This window comes from Aphanomyces astaci, assembly GCF_000520075.1.
Source record: "Aphanomyces astaci strain APO3 unplaced genomic scaffold supercont1.3, whole genome shotgun sequence".
NCBI classification, from domain to species: Eukaryota; Oomycota; class Saprolegniomycetes; order Saprolegniales; family Verrucalvaceae; genus Aphanomyces; species Aphanomyces astaci.
Window position 1 is genome coordinate 1,206,386 of NW_009798266.1, and position 14,075 is coordinate 1,220,460.

General features: G+C 46.3%; 6 protein-coding genes across 7 annotated transcripts; 2 read left to right on the forward strand and 4 right to left on the reverse strand.

Annotated features, from left to right (window-relative positions):
- Nucleotides 1–1,666: 1,666 nt before the first annotated feature.
- H257_01996 (hypothetical protein) lies at nucleotides 1,667–2,134 on the reverse strand (the record flags this gene model as incomplete). The annotated part of the gene is made up of 2 exons (XM_009825475.1): nucleotides 1,667–1,834; nucleotides 1,922–2,134. The coding sequence occupies 2 exons, from the start codon at nucleotides 2,132–2,134 to the stop codon at nucleotides 1,667–1,669; spliced, it is 381 nt and encodes a 126-aa protein (XP_009823777.1).
- A 668-nt stretch (nucleotides 2,135–2,802) lies between these two features.
- H257_01997 (hypothetical protein) lies at nucleotides 2,803–4,569 on the reverse strand (the record flags this gene model as incomplete). Its single annotated transcript, XM_009825476.1, has 3 exons — nucleotides 2,803–2,923; nucleotides 4,160–4,392; nucleotides 4,465–4,569. The coding sequence occupies 3 exons, from the start codon at nucleotides 4,567–4,569 to the stop codon at nucleotides 2,803–2,805; spliced, it is 459 nt and encodes a 152-aa protein (XP_009823778.1).
- Nucleotides 4,570–4,767: 198 nt separating this feature from the next.
- Nucleotides 4,768–5,102, forward strand: H257_01998 (hypothetical protein; the record flags this gene model as incomplete). The annotated part of the gene is made up of 2 exons (XM_009825477.1): nucleotides 4,768–4,836; nucleotides 4,923–5,102. The coding sequence occupies 2 exons, from the start codon at nucleotides 4,768–4,770 to the stop codon at nucleotides 5,100–5,102; spliced, it is 249 nt and encodes an 82-aa protein (XP_009823779.1).
- A 1,037-nt stretch (nucleotides 5,103–6,139) lies between these two features.
- H257_01999 (hypothetical protein) lies at nucleotides 6,140–9,670 on the forward strand (the record flags this gene model as incomplete). Its single annotated transcript, XM_009825478.1, has 4 exons — nucleotides 6,140–6,515; nucleotides 7,628–7,773; nucleotides 8,744–9,149; nucleotides 9,615–9,670. The coding sequence occupies 4 exons, from the start codon at nucleotides 6,140–6,142 to the stop codon at nucleotides 9,668–9,670; spliced, it is 984 nt and encodes a 327-aa protein (XP_009823780.1).
- Nucleotides 9,671–9,998: 328 nt separating this feature from the next.
- On the reverse strand, nucleotides 9,999–10,683 carry H257_02000 (hypothetical protein; the record flags this gene model as incomplete). Its single annotated transcript, XM_009825479.1, has 2 exons — nucleotides 9,999–10,030; nucleotides 10,110–10,683. 2 exons carry the CDS (start codon nucleotides 10,681–10,683, stop codon nucleotides 9,999–10,001), a joined length of 606 nt encoding a protein of 201 aa, XP_009823781.1.
- A 2,152-nt stretch (nucleotides 10,684–12,835) lies between these two features.
- On the reverse strand, nucleotides 12,836–14,074 carry H257_02001. 2 transcript variants are annotated; one of them, XM_009825480.1, is made up of 4 exons: nucleotides 14,027–14,074; nucleotides 13,883–13,962; nucleotides 13,708–13,818; nucleotides 12,836–13,289 (listed from the first exon to the last, which is right to left on the reverse strand). In XM_009825480.1, exons 3-4 carry the CDS (start codon nucleotides 13,746–13,748, stop codon nucleotides 12,956–12,958), a joined length of 375 nt encoding a protein of 124 aa, XP_009823782.1. In that variant the 5' UTR covers nucleotides 13,749–13,818; nucleotides 13,883–13,962; nucleotides 14,027–14,074; the 3' UTR covers nucleotides 12,836–12,955. The 2 variants fall into 2 exon arrangements, with proteins under 2 accessions (XP_009823782.1, XP_009823783.1); XM_009825481.1 differs by having other exon boundaries at nucleotides 12,874–13,588.
- Nucleotide 14,075: the final 1 nt, after the last annotated feature.

Consider the following 14,075-nt stretch of genomic DNA (forward strand, 5'->3'; position numbering starts at 1 on the left):
GATCACGGTCCAAAAATATGACCTCGGCAAATTGCGCGTATATATGGTCCAAAACATGGAGGAAAATGTTGCACAGTCCACTTCGTGATCGCCCAAACATCGCCATCAAATCAGACCAGCGGTCAGGAACAGCAAAGCGGCGCAGCAGGATACACAAAGCTTCGACACCAGTGCAGGCAGTTCGCTCGACGGTGGTGATGCGGTGAGGGATACGTAGAAAGACGACTAGGTTCCTTAGCGTCGTCTTCGAAAACCGAAACTTCTCAACACAATCGGCATCGGAGTACGAGTCCAAAGTGAATGTCACATTGGGTATGGTTAACTGGGAGGTTGGGGGACTACGACGCAACAGGGCGAGCTTGAGACGGAGCGACATGTGAGAGCGTTGGAGGAAGCCGTGCTGCTGAGGGTGCATATTTGTAAATGTCATGCATTCGATTACGTGGCCAAGTCTGTATTCTACAGCTTGTATACTTGCTAAACTGGAATTCGTCAGACTTCTGACTTCAGACTCCAATCAAATCGAAGGAAGTAGAGAGTCTGGAAAATTCTGACATTTCGGACTTGCTAAACGTCTCTAATATCTTGGAAAAAAACACTTCAACTTCGCGAATGGTAATGGACTGATAGATAGATACCAAGTCGAATTTCCATGAAACGACCGAATTTCCAAAATATGTCAAAATATAGGTAGTTTGTGGGTAACTCATGAGTTGTTATTAAGACTCCAAAAAGACTAATATCAGTAGCTGGGATCGAACTCACGGACAATTGCAATGGCTGATACCTTTGGTTTGCATATACTTTCAGCATGAGGATACCTCCGCGATGCAATCGTGGTGCAACGGATAATCTGGTTTGCAAATTAATCTGAAATGCTGGATGACGGTTGCGAGTAGCACTTGAGTGAGAGGGGTGAAGGATTAGCATGGGGTCCGAAAGGCCGGTACGCATTTTCTAGAACATCGAATTCATGTTTATTTCATTTTATTACATACTGCTGCACCTCGGCTCGACGTTCTGCAGTAGACTGAGCCATGGATTTATACCTCGCCAAAATCGTACGATAGCACATCCGATTGTCGGCTCGCAATGGAAGGAGGGGGGCACTGAAAGTTGGCCATGGCAAAGGTCAATCGCTGAATGGTATTGTAGCACTGTGACCCGAAGTAAACGTCGCATAGGACACCTTCCATAGCAAGCACACCCGACCAAAAAAATTCTCGACGAGGACACGGTCCGACGAAACTTGGCAATTGCAGTCGACATCTTCACGGCTAAGCACTCTTCTCGGGGATTTTTCTTTGCGTGCACCACACACAAGTCCGACATGACACCATAGTATCCCTTGTCGACCAAAAACGCCCACATCGTACGATAGGTATTGACTTCTTCGCTATGGTCAACAATGCTCAACTCTGCTTCGGTTTTCTTGAGATCTTCGCGGTGAACTTGGATGCGATTGCGTAGAATGGTTAAGTCCGCGACCAATCCCAAACCGATAGTCGCTCATGTGGACTAAAAGGCCCTCTGGAGGCACGAACGCTTCAGTCTTCAAGCAGTACAGCTTGTGATTGCCACTGAAGTAAAGCTTCGATTCGCCATGACGGCCACCAGGTCGTTCGGTAGGTTGGAACTTGACATCAATTACGTACCAGGCGTAGGATTAGTGTTGAATCACGGTGCTCCTCGATCGCAATTCGGAAATAGGGGGCGTTTTTACAAAGCGTCTCGTGACAAGTTCGACGACGACCACAACACGGAGCACGAGCTTTTGAAACGTCGGTGCACGAAAACCAAAGTCAACAGCGTGTTTACCCCACGATTGGTAGTTCTGTCGCAAGGTCATAAAATGCGCGTCCTTGCTGCTTGTCTTCCACTTGGAGCCGCGTTAATCAGTCCATCGCGACGTCAACGGTACTTGGACGACGTTCCAAAGAACTTCAAACTCGGGGGAAGTGAAGTTGGTCATGATTAGGAACCCATTGTCGCCGGCGACTTGAATGACCTTGTCGATGAGACGGCTTGTCGAGTCATAAACTTCGATTGTTTCCCCGTACTGAGTGATGCAGATGGTGCAGATGTCGACAAATACTTGGTCTGACACGGCGAAGTTTTCGAGGCAAAGGTTCATATTCCTGCCACATAAGATTTACTGAAAACCACAGAACATACGCCGCCTGTCCACTCATGTGTTGAGGTAGAGTCTGGAGTGATGTGGCTGCCCATCAAGGTCCTTAAAGAGGGAATTACATTTCATCTTAATCATTGGTACGTACTAGTACAATACAGCCGTACGTAGTCTGGGGTACTAGTAATCAATAATCGGATGGTGGCAAGGGATACAGTAGAATAAATGTGCATACGATTGGAATGAACATCCATGCCCACAACTCAGACTGTAGAGTGAATCTGTGGCAGCACAAGGACTCGTTCAACTGACCTGATCTAGTTCTTTCATGTAATATATGTGTGAAGTGTACGGTATGTGTGGCCTGGATGTGCTCGAAATGGATGGCTCCAAGGGGCCACAACATCCCTGTCAATAACTCATGTTGTAGTGCTAATGTGTGGCAGTACAATGGCTCGTCGAACTGGCCAGAGGTAGTTCTTTAATGTAATACATGTGTGAAGTGTACTGTATGTGTGCCCTGGATGTGCTCAATATTGTAGTGCGAATCTGAGGAAGCACAATGGGTCGTTGCGCTGGCCAATACAGTTCTGTAGTGCAGTATGTGTGCCGGAAGTAAGCAAGCTACAGTATATGTTATGGAGAATCAATCATTTTTAGTTTCTTTGTACTTAGTGGCTCGCAGTTTGACTTTCTTCTTCAAAGCCAAGACGCGCTTGCCTTTCTGCCACAATCGCTTGTTGAATTTCAGGGGTGTGCAGCAGCTTCCAGCACGTGAGGGCTGTGGGTTCCCTGTTTGTGGCACAGATATGCACCATACAAATAGAACAGTATTTGGTAGTTCCCCTGTTCGTGTTACCAACGCACACGAAACATTTCTTCAGGTTGCGTTTTGCTCCGGAGTAGCCTTCTCCTATCTTGAACGGGACGCATTCATGGCCATCGCCAAACACAAGGTTGTGGAGCGACATCATCGTCCATGTTGACAGAATGGCCAAGTGTGAAACGACCAGGTAGTATTTTATAATTTGATACTTCGAAAGTATGCAATATGATTAAGTTCACCGGGGAACGTTAATTGTACGGTTTCGTACAACAGAAATACACATGTAACTTAACGTATCTTATTTAACTCATTTACGTAACTGTTGGGTAGTTTTTTAGATTTTGCTACTCCATAAGTATACTAATCTTCAATGTAACGATTGAATTATCCTCAAATTATTCAAATGAAACTCTACATGTCCAATATCATCATTGCACCCATGACCGCGTTTCGCCACTTACATACGCTACCAAGTGCCGAGTTTCCCTCGTTCCGACTTACACTACCTCGCTTTGGTGTATCACACTCTAACAGTGAAGCATACACATTGGTTCATGTTGATGAGCACGACACACGCCTTGCACAGCCTCATCAAATGAAATCGCAGTATGAATACAGTTTTTATATTAGTTGCACTTCTAAATTTAATTACTTTGAATACTTTATACATATCATTATTAAGAGGTTCTGAGGATTTTGTCACCCAAATCAGGTATACATTATTCAAGTGATTTACTGGCCGGGAATTAAATTCACACAGGGAAATTTCAATTTTAGAAATTCGACGAGCAAATTGACCATGCGATACAAATGATGGGACCTGCATAAAGTTATAAAGCTCGTCATGATCTTCAAAATGAATGTTTTTGCAGCCTCATCGGATGAATGGGTGTCGAGTTATGGCACTCAGAAAGTAGGCCAAGCTGGCCGGGAATTACATGAATCACCTTACGCTAGGTGCACCAGCCAAAGTTGAACACACCTGCGGTAACGGATCGGCGAAGACCCCAAGTGTATGCCGAAGACCCTGTCCAAGGTGCTGCGCGTACACTTTCAGTCGGGCAATTATGGTGATGCACCGTGTCCTTCTCTCCGGCAAGTGCAACAATCCATCAACTACGTCCGAACCAAGGAGTTGCACCACAAAAGTGATGTGCCGGCTGTTGAAGAAGCGCTGCAACATTGGGTTCTGCCAACCGCACAAGAAGATCAAGAAGTCCATCACGCTTTCGTATTCGGCGTGGAAAAAGTTGATGACAAGCCCCGCGTAGGTAATGGTGGCCTGCAGTCGTTTCAAGTCGGTACGATATTTCAATGCCTCCATTAAGTCGCCCATGTCCACATGACTTGCCGACATATGCAGCAAATAGATGTAGAATGAGACATCTCGCCATTCTTCGTTCGTCAACTCACAGTCAGCATCCTTTTCATAGCACTGTATACAAGGTGAGTCGTATGCAATGATATCATGCATAGGTGAGTCATAAGCTATTTATATCAGACATACCTTTTTGATGACGCGGTAAAAGCACATGAGATATTCTATCTCTGACAGCTGCTGGTCCACGGCTGTCGTCATTCCGAGGTGCTGCGCCTTATCGGCGTCACCCATGAGCAATCGTGACTTACACGCAAAGTTGAGTTGGTCTTGAAATTCTTCCTTCAGTGACTTTAACAGTCAGGCCACGTCGTCATAAGTTCTTTGTGATGTGATGCAAATACAGAGCACTTGGAACAAGCCAGCCATATCAGAGTACCCAAATACGAATACAGGGTACCGTGACTTGTTAGTCGAAAAGGTCGTGTCGATATGGCACAAGGTCTTGACGCGGGGTTTATCTTCGCAAGTCGTTTTGTATCGATCCACGACTCAAGCGTCGTAAAGCCTATGGATGACAATGAATGCATAACATTGTCATCGTAGACAACATCATTACACGTGTCATTATCCACACCGTGGTGTAGGACAAGTGGGTGACGAGCCGGGGCCTCCGGAAGTTTCGGCACTACTTATTCAGCCAATGGCTGCCGTACAACCGTGTGTACGGTGGACCTGACGATGTCCGCTTTTGGAAGTGGCAAGTGTACCACAGTCTACCAGGCAGCTCGTACACCAACAATCCCACCGAGTACTTCAACTGTTGAAAGCCGTACGACAATTATCATACTACTACTCTGGTCCATAATGATAGTCCCTATATTTTATCTTATTTAAAGTATGGTGCCGTGGCTGAAATCATCTTGATGTTTGTAAGGACCTTTCAGATTACATATTCACTCTCAAAAATATAATGACATTTTATTATATTGTGATATTGTACTTTTCCAGGGAATTCGAAATCATTTAGTCAAGGAGATTGCATGAACTTATCACTAATTGCCGTGAATTCAAGGATCTCCATAATTAAACAATATACTGTGATGGATTCCCAAGGCAGCTCGTTAAATGAGCTTCTACAGCATCAACAAGTATATCTGATACCCTTGTTTAAGGGTAAATTTTCCTTATATCATACACCTTTAGAACGTGATAACTCTCTGAAATAATGATATTTTGGATATCATTAAGTTTTAGAGGGTTTAACCATCGAATTTGAATGGGACGTCCGCCGCCGCGCCGACATGGAGATGTGAGGTTTGTCCACGGGCCCACACGAGTCGTGCTGTCTTGAAAGACATTTCAATCATTCATAGAGTTGTTATATGAACCCTATGGGATGGCTGGCTGTCTACTCTTCGCCACAGTAACGTCGTGAAGCCTGCATGATGCTACTCGTCGCTGAGCTTCCGCAAGGACCGATGAGGGCTATTGACCTGTAGTGCTCGCGACAGAGAGATGGTTAGCATCGTTATGTTGTTTAGAATAGAAAACATATTCGGCTCCAAGCGTCAAACTCTCTTTTGACCCCTCAGCGGGTCGTTGCGTGTGCCGGGTAGTTGAGGCACGCACTTCGTACCGACGTAACTCCGGTAAAAAGATGAATTTGTGCCGTCAAAATACAGCCAATCAAAGCTGTGATTTGCAGCTTTCCAACGAGCCAATAAGATTCTGAATACAAGCAATATTAGAAAAATACCGCCAATGAAAAGTCAAATGGGACCATCATTATGGACCAGAGTAGTACACTTTATAACCTCATCTGTAGTCTATTGGCCGAACCAAGCTCCATGTCCCACACCATATGCAAGATATTGTGAAAGTTGTCAAGTTTGAGTCCGAGCTCGAAAAACCACGGGCAAAGAAGCCAACTGTTTCCATCCGAATGAAGTCCCACTTCAACCGACTGCTATCACGTGTGGCGCTCTCACCGTTCGTGCCGTGCCACGTCAAGTCCCTGAGCGTTGGCATGTCGCACTCACAGGTGATGCACAAGGGCGGCCTTCCTCCTGGGCAGGCGCCGCTTGCAAGGAACCTTGCTCTGATCGAATTGCACGAACAACCTGTGAGTGGATGGATCATTGTTCGAACCCAAAACCCAACTGCCTTGCGGTGCAATTGTCTGCTTTGGAATCGTGGCGCCATTTGCAGCCATGTGTTGGCCGTATCCAACGAAGTCGGTATCAGACGTCCAGGGATGAGCACACATCCACGGCGACTGACAAACCGTAGTAGACGTACAGATGCTGAAGACCAGCACCATTATCAGGTTCGCGGCCGTCGCCGTCGTTTGCACGTTGCCTGATATATCATGTTGCTGGTTAGCTAAATTGGTCGATAATACATTTGTATATTTCGTATTTTGTGCCGCATACTATTTGCAAGTACAATAGTTTGGGACTCCATTGTGTACAGAACATTGGTGTGATATTATATTAGTTACGCTGAATTAGAATAGAATTGTTTAAAGGATGCCGATAAATTATGGTACTCAGAACCACCATGTTAATGCGTGGAGTAGTGAGATAATTCCTACCTTAGTCAAGATTAGATGCTTTTGAACTTGTCCATACAAAGGGCCCATAATGATATTCCACGCGTGCCAAGTATAAACGAAGTTAGCAAATTCTTGACTATTTAATCACACACCCCTGGAGGAGTAACAGCGAACAAACAGCTCAATGAGTACTCAATACTGAGCAGATCTAATTTTAGTAGCTACAGTTACGTACGCTCGCGATTCCATCCCACTTGAGACATGCACTCTCCCCATCGTAGACGTTGCCGAGGTGGAGGCAGGCACTGACCTTTGGATACGCCGTCGCCACCCGCCTCGGCAACGTTACATTACTCGACAACGTCGGACGGGCAAGTCGAAACTACGACGACATCCAAGACCGACCAACACTCTAACGTTGTGGCCCTTGATCTAGCAAAGTCAGACGTTGCGTGGTTGTGCCCTGTAGCTACGCCTGGACCCTCATTGACAACGCTCAATCAATCGGGGCCTCATCAGACGACCCAATATGTTGCACATCGCGTGGACACGCGATCAAATCAGATGTCATCTCACCACGCCCGAAGGAAGCGAGCGGCCAGTGATTGGCCTGGACGATTCAAAATACTCCACACCCTCCCACCGAAATGGCGGCGCAACAGCTCTCTTCCGTGGCAGCGCCTCTGAACTAGTCATCCAGCTCTTTGGCCGATGGAACTCTGACGCCTACAAGCGCTACACAATAATCAACGACTGGCGGTAACAATACACCAGTCCCCTCCCCTCATTGCGCAGGAAAACTCGAACGCCTGGTGATGCTTGAAATCCTTCGGGTGCCATCCAACTTTGCACTTATGACTGGCCAAGCTGCCGGGCAGAAATTTGCAGAGTTCGTCAACCGCGCGGCGGGCATCAGCGGCCATACAAGACGCCAAATCGAGGTGCTCCCCAGCGTGTGTTGAATTGTAATGTATGTGTCTCTTACAATGTAGGAATAAACGCGGCCTCGTACAGACGCGCACTGAAGTGGAGTTCAAAGAGCAAAAGTGGTCATGATTTGACTGACACGGACTATAAGCAAAGTATACATATATACCATTAATATTACTCTCATACCTGCAATCGAGTAGATACTGTATATTTTCAATTGAAAGCAAATTGGAAACGATATGCCCATTTTACAACGAAATGGATGCGCTGTTTAGGGCCTCTTCCAAGTAACTTTTCAAAACGAACGGAGCCAATCACAATCGTTTCCGTCGTACTTAGAAATCCATTATTTGAAGTACGAGAAATAGTCATGCTTTGGTCGTGTTTTGGTTAAATGCGCATTCCAAGTAGTGGTATTAAAATTGCTGGACACAAATCAGTCAACCCGTGTTACCCTCCATGAACGCAGGGCACATGGTGACTGTAGTTGCTGCAATTGCTGCAGCCCAAGCAGTCGCTGAAATGATGCGGTCTACACCTCGATCAAACCAATTTGTCCTCCGATCCGACACCTGGGAACGTGTAGCACTTCGGGAGGAAGCGTGTGTAGTTGAGGGCAAAATGCACAATGAATTAACTGAAGATCTACAAAGATCTCCTTAATCCTCATCACTATGAAATCTTATTAGTCTACTTCACTACTTCTACACTAATATGCATTTTTGTATACAATGGATGCGGGTGCGGTTGAGACATTGGGGAACTTCACTAGGCTAGCGATTCTAAGCCATACTTGCCCTTGAGACACATTCCCAGGCAAGCATTAGCTAGGGTTCGTCATGAGCCAGGTACTTAGGAGCTGGGTGCGGGCAAGGTGGTGGCAAGCCGTTAACCCCCACCTGTCACATCGCTACAGAACGCGTACAAGCGTCTGTACACCATGACGGATGGTTCGTTCGCCACTTGCGTTGTACCAGGCAGACCTTCCACAGCATCGCGTCACGTGTGTCGTCTCGTTGTCTTACGTGCCACACACCGCTCCTCCACAACACCGTGTTTGGTATCGTCGACCGCGTTGCGGTGACCATGCACTACTTGACGCACAACGACGGATACGCGTCCTCTGGCCAAGTGTTTGGCATCAGCTCGACCCGCTCGTACTGTTATGTGGGTCAGGTCATGAAAGTCATAGAAACGTACCTCATGGAAACGGTGGCCTTGCCAACGTCCATAGCAGCCTGGATGGACGTTGCGTGTGGATTCGAACGGCTTGGCGGCAATCCAAACGTTGTTGGTGTGATTGACGGGAGCCTCATCTCAATCAAACGATTTGAAGACTACGAGAGCTGGTATTGTCGTAAAGGATTTCCAGCGTTCAACATTCAAGGTATTATTTATTATATATTAAGTCCAAAAAATAATATTAGGCGTGGTTGATCACAAGCTGCGGTTCATGTCATTTTCGATTTGATCGGGGTCTCAAAATGATAAATCGCTGTTCAATCGATCCAAATTTGGAATGGTATCCCACCAGGTGTGGAGTAATTCATATGACATATTGAAGTAATTCAATTGAGCGCATTACTACTCTGCGAGTAGATAATTCCGCCGGGGACATTCTTCCTTGTGATGCAGGGTACAAGATATTCAAGCACATGATGACTCCGTTCGAAATCCGACACGGGAGGTGCACTATAATTACATCCACAGTCGCACAAGGACGTCAGTTGAAAGGGCATTTGGACGGTGGAAGAATAAGTTCAGGATATTCAAGAGTCCCCTGGACCACCACAACCCCGAGGGTATTTTATGCAGTTATGACCTTGCTAATCTATTCATTATTATCCTGTAGAAATGGCCCGAGTTATCAAAACCACAACGGTGCTGCACAATTGGATTATCGACTGAGAGACAACTACAACATACGAAAGCGACTCTGATTCAGAGGATGAGTGCGCGATGTATGCGGAGTGGATGCATATTGGTGGAGACATCACTCGATTGAGCCAGAGGAATTTAGTGGACGGGCAACAAGCAATCAACGCCAGAAATGCCCTGAAAGATTACATAAATAATTGTGTATCAAAATAGTTTTTCCAAATGACTTCATATTATGGACGGTTAATTCCGCGAAGATAATCCAACAATTCACGATGGATAGCATTGTTATTCACAATGCTCTCCAACAAGGCAGCATGTATCTTTTTCGACTCATCCACTGACTCTACGAGTAAATCTAATTTCTGGATCGTCGAAGCATTTCCCCCACTAACAGTAGCAGCATCAACTAACCCTTTCGCCAAGGTTTCCCCCAAAGAGATAAGCCCATTCGCGACGCTGGACGAACCGGGTTTTTGTCGCTTGGATGGACGATCGTCCGCGGCAACGATAACGGGCTCCGCCCACGAGTCACCATCGTTCGCAACCATTGCGTTTTCCATGCCGTCACCGCTTGATTCAAATTCGTTGTGGCCAAGACCGTTTTTGTTGCCGAGGTACCCAATCATGTGCTCCCAATACGCAGGATACTCCACACCTACGTCTGCGTTGTTGCCCGTAGCTTGCTCGGCCACACGGCTACGAGAGTACTCTTGTTTGAGGCTGTGATACTTCGCCTTCGCAGATGTCTGCGACACAACGACCCCCGTGACAAAGCTCAAACGCATAGCAATCTTCTGCCACAAGATCGACAACTGTTGGTTGCTCTTGGAGCTTTTGAAGGGTGGACCATAAGTACGGAGACGCAACTCGAGAAGGACCTGCACCATGTCCACAGTCCACAGCGTCTCCTTGTCTGGGAGTGGCACGTTGGGACTGGACGAGGATTCCTGATTCGACACTTGTCCCGCCGCTTCCAAACGGGCCAGTCGCTCGATCAACTCCTTCTTTGTCAGTATCTTGGATTTGGTGCTTGCTGCCATCAAAGTTGTGTGTGCGGTGCTTGGTGTACGTGCGGTTGCAAGCAGTGCGGGTGGGTGATGCAGTGTGAAATCGGTTAATCGATATTGATTGGGCATTTTTGTCCAATCAAGTGTTGTCATCCGTGGAATAACGACGCCAAAATATGCCTGGAAATGACGACGAAACCTCCACCAACAAATTTTAGTCAATGGCATGAAACCACAAAATGCGACATAGTCACGACGAAATTTCTATGAAAAATTAACACCATTGATTTTTGAGTTTAAATAAAAATGGTACTTGGAAGTGGCCCTTACCGAACGACAAAACTCTCACCCGTCATTCGTACTAGAAGCGAATCCACACAAAGTACACATATCTACAGTATGATTACATCAATCATGTATACATATCGATTAAACTAGAAATGGTTATAGACGAGTCTGGAGAGGATGATGATAATTATTTGCACTCTCACGTTGGGAGTGATGATGCGCACGCTGTACCTGCACCGGGTTTCGGGTTGTGTTGTTGGTAGCACGAAGCATAGCATTTCCTTCAATCAAATGCACAATATATGTCAAACGTAGACGAACGCACTTCCTGTATCGATCGATTCTTTGACCTGACTTTTGTATGTAAAGATATACACGGTTTACGAAACAAATACGAAACAATTTCAATGGTGTCACGAAACAGTTTTGTTTCGTAAAACGGAGGTATAGGTTTTCCTTTATGCTGGATTTTGTATGCAGCTTCAAGTATAGAAAAATACCATCGTTTTACGAAACATTCACGAAACAATAGTACTAGTTAAGGGCATAATAATACTAAAAGCATACTAAACAACCATGGAAGGATTCAGAGTCGAAACGAACGTACGCCAACCATGGGCCGTGGCCAACGCCAACCAACCTCCAACAATGCTATAGAGACGGCGGACGATGTAATCGCCCTCCGGATTGTTGAATACACCAGGTCGCAGTACGAGTCGATTCTCGCACGCATGGTCCGATGGCTGCATGTCGAGCATCCACAGTACGTCACAGCACAAGGCGTAGTCGTCCCTGTAACACCAGCCCTGTGCAAGTTGATGTTTTCGTATGCATCAGTTAAACGAAGTTTGAATGGAATGGAGCTTGTACCCCGGAAGTACAACTCAGTTTCCACGATTAACCGTGTCAAAAGCGCAGTCGTGTTACTGCACCGAGAGGCCAAGGTTGCAGTCTCCACTGAATTGAATGCTATGATGAAAGGTAGAAATATATTCATTATATTCACTAATATACGAAATTAGAGTATGTCAGCGGCTACAGACGGAAGTTCGCGCAGCTGAAAGAGAGTGGGGAGGCACCAATAACTGAGGGGAAATCACCGCTGTCATTTGGAGGTATTCTATAAATGTTTCTATTTTATACAGATTTGAATATATATTTATATATATTACAGGTTATTCCTATTTGGCGTCTGTGGCTGTTGCGACGGAGTGCGATTACTCCTTGTACGTCACGGCGCATTCATTTCTGCTGCTGTGTTGGAACTTGATGGCGCGGGCTGTGTCAACGTCGTCAATAAGATACGAACACATTACATGGAAAGGTTGCAATATACTCTTCAATACATTATTGATTTGGTTATTAGATGACGCCCTCCAAATCAGCTTTGGTCTTATGAAGAACGACCCAGAAGGGCGCATGTCATACCCCAGACATGTATATGCGAATCCGTCGCATCCTGCTATTTGCCCCATTTTAAGGTTCGTAATATATATATCTAATATTTGTTGAAATGTTTGTCATCTAGTTTGGGTGTCTTGTTGTTTACTCGCGGAGCGCAAGTGCCTGAGTCCCCGACGCTTCTGTTTGGCTACAATGCAAAGGATCGGTTTTCGGCTTGGCTCGCGAAGACATGCGCAGCAAATGCCGACGACATTGCTGGCCTCGGACTGTCCATCTCGGACATTGGTACGCATTCGTTTCGTAAAGGTGTCGCAAGTGCACTGTCCAACAGTCCTGGTGGCCCACAAGCAGTTATGGTCTGGCTGCGAGCTGGTTGGAGCCTCGGTGGGGTCCAAGGACGATACATATTTGAAGGATCTGGAGGCGATCAATTTGTTGGCAGAGTTGCAACTGGTATTTCTCTTAAATATATATTTTTCGTTTTCATTTTTGAAGTATAATAAATATATTAGGACTCAATGTTAACGATGTCGAGTTTGGAGCGCTTCCACCACATTTTGGGCCATCGATCTCGCTCAGTCCAGCACAGTGGGAGTCAAACTTGCCGGGATACTCATCGCTTTATCCGGCTACGTTTCGATCGGCCGTCCCATATCTGCTGGCGTCGTTGGTCCACCACCACGCATGGTTGAAGAGTACTCTCCACCACAGCCACCCCTTGTTTCTGTCCCCTGTGTGGTTGTCCGGGTCGCTGACAGCCCTTGCAGCTGGCCTTCACGGTGGTACCTTGTACAATCCCATCACCAACATGACGGCGACTGGCATCCCACCACACGTCCCGTTGTACCAGCAATTGCGAGTTGTCCAAACCAACTTGGGGAAGTTGGCTCAACATGTTGACGACGGGTTTAAATCTATCCCTCTCCAACTTCGCAATGTCTTGGACTCTACCAACCATAACACAGCATCAGTGAAAATGGAGCAACTCAATGGTACACTTTTCCAGTTTGGGGAGAAGTTATTACTAAACATGGCGCGACAGAATTCCCCAGATACTACTTTATCTGAAGGAATATCTCAGCCGCTGCCGCCAACCACCAGTAATGCTGAAACTACATCGACGAATTGGCTGCTTCCACCACCAATACTAAACGAAAAGTACACATGTACAAATGGCAAAGTGTATGATTTATGGAATTTATGGTGGCTGAGGAATGCCACAACTAACATGCCGCCACTCCGAACGCTACGAGCAAAGGACTTTACAAGCCGAAAGGATCAAGAAAATTTCACGAAAGTAAAAAAAGTAGTCAACACCATGCTACAGTCCACAACATATAGCCACGACGACGTTGCTTAACTCACCTTTCGCGACAAAAACGCTCTGTTCGACGTCTGCTTCTCATCGCTGTGCGCGCATTTTTTTGGCGGGGCCGCCGATACTGGCCTTGGAAATCGTCGAACCACCGAGACGAGCTATCACACAGTTTATGACGCCATTAGTAAGCAGTAATCGATGATATTCATGTTCATTATGTACCTGCGTCATACCATCCTTGAACGCCATGTCATGGTCGCAATTCGACACTGTGATGGACCCCTTTGCTTGTGTTGTGTGCACTATACGCATACACGTAACGTCAGTCGTTGAGTTCATGGTCCGTGATGTGTCGTTGCTTCTTACCGTTGACGTTGCTTGGGCGATAAATGCACCTTGTACGATGGCTTCGGCT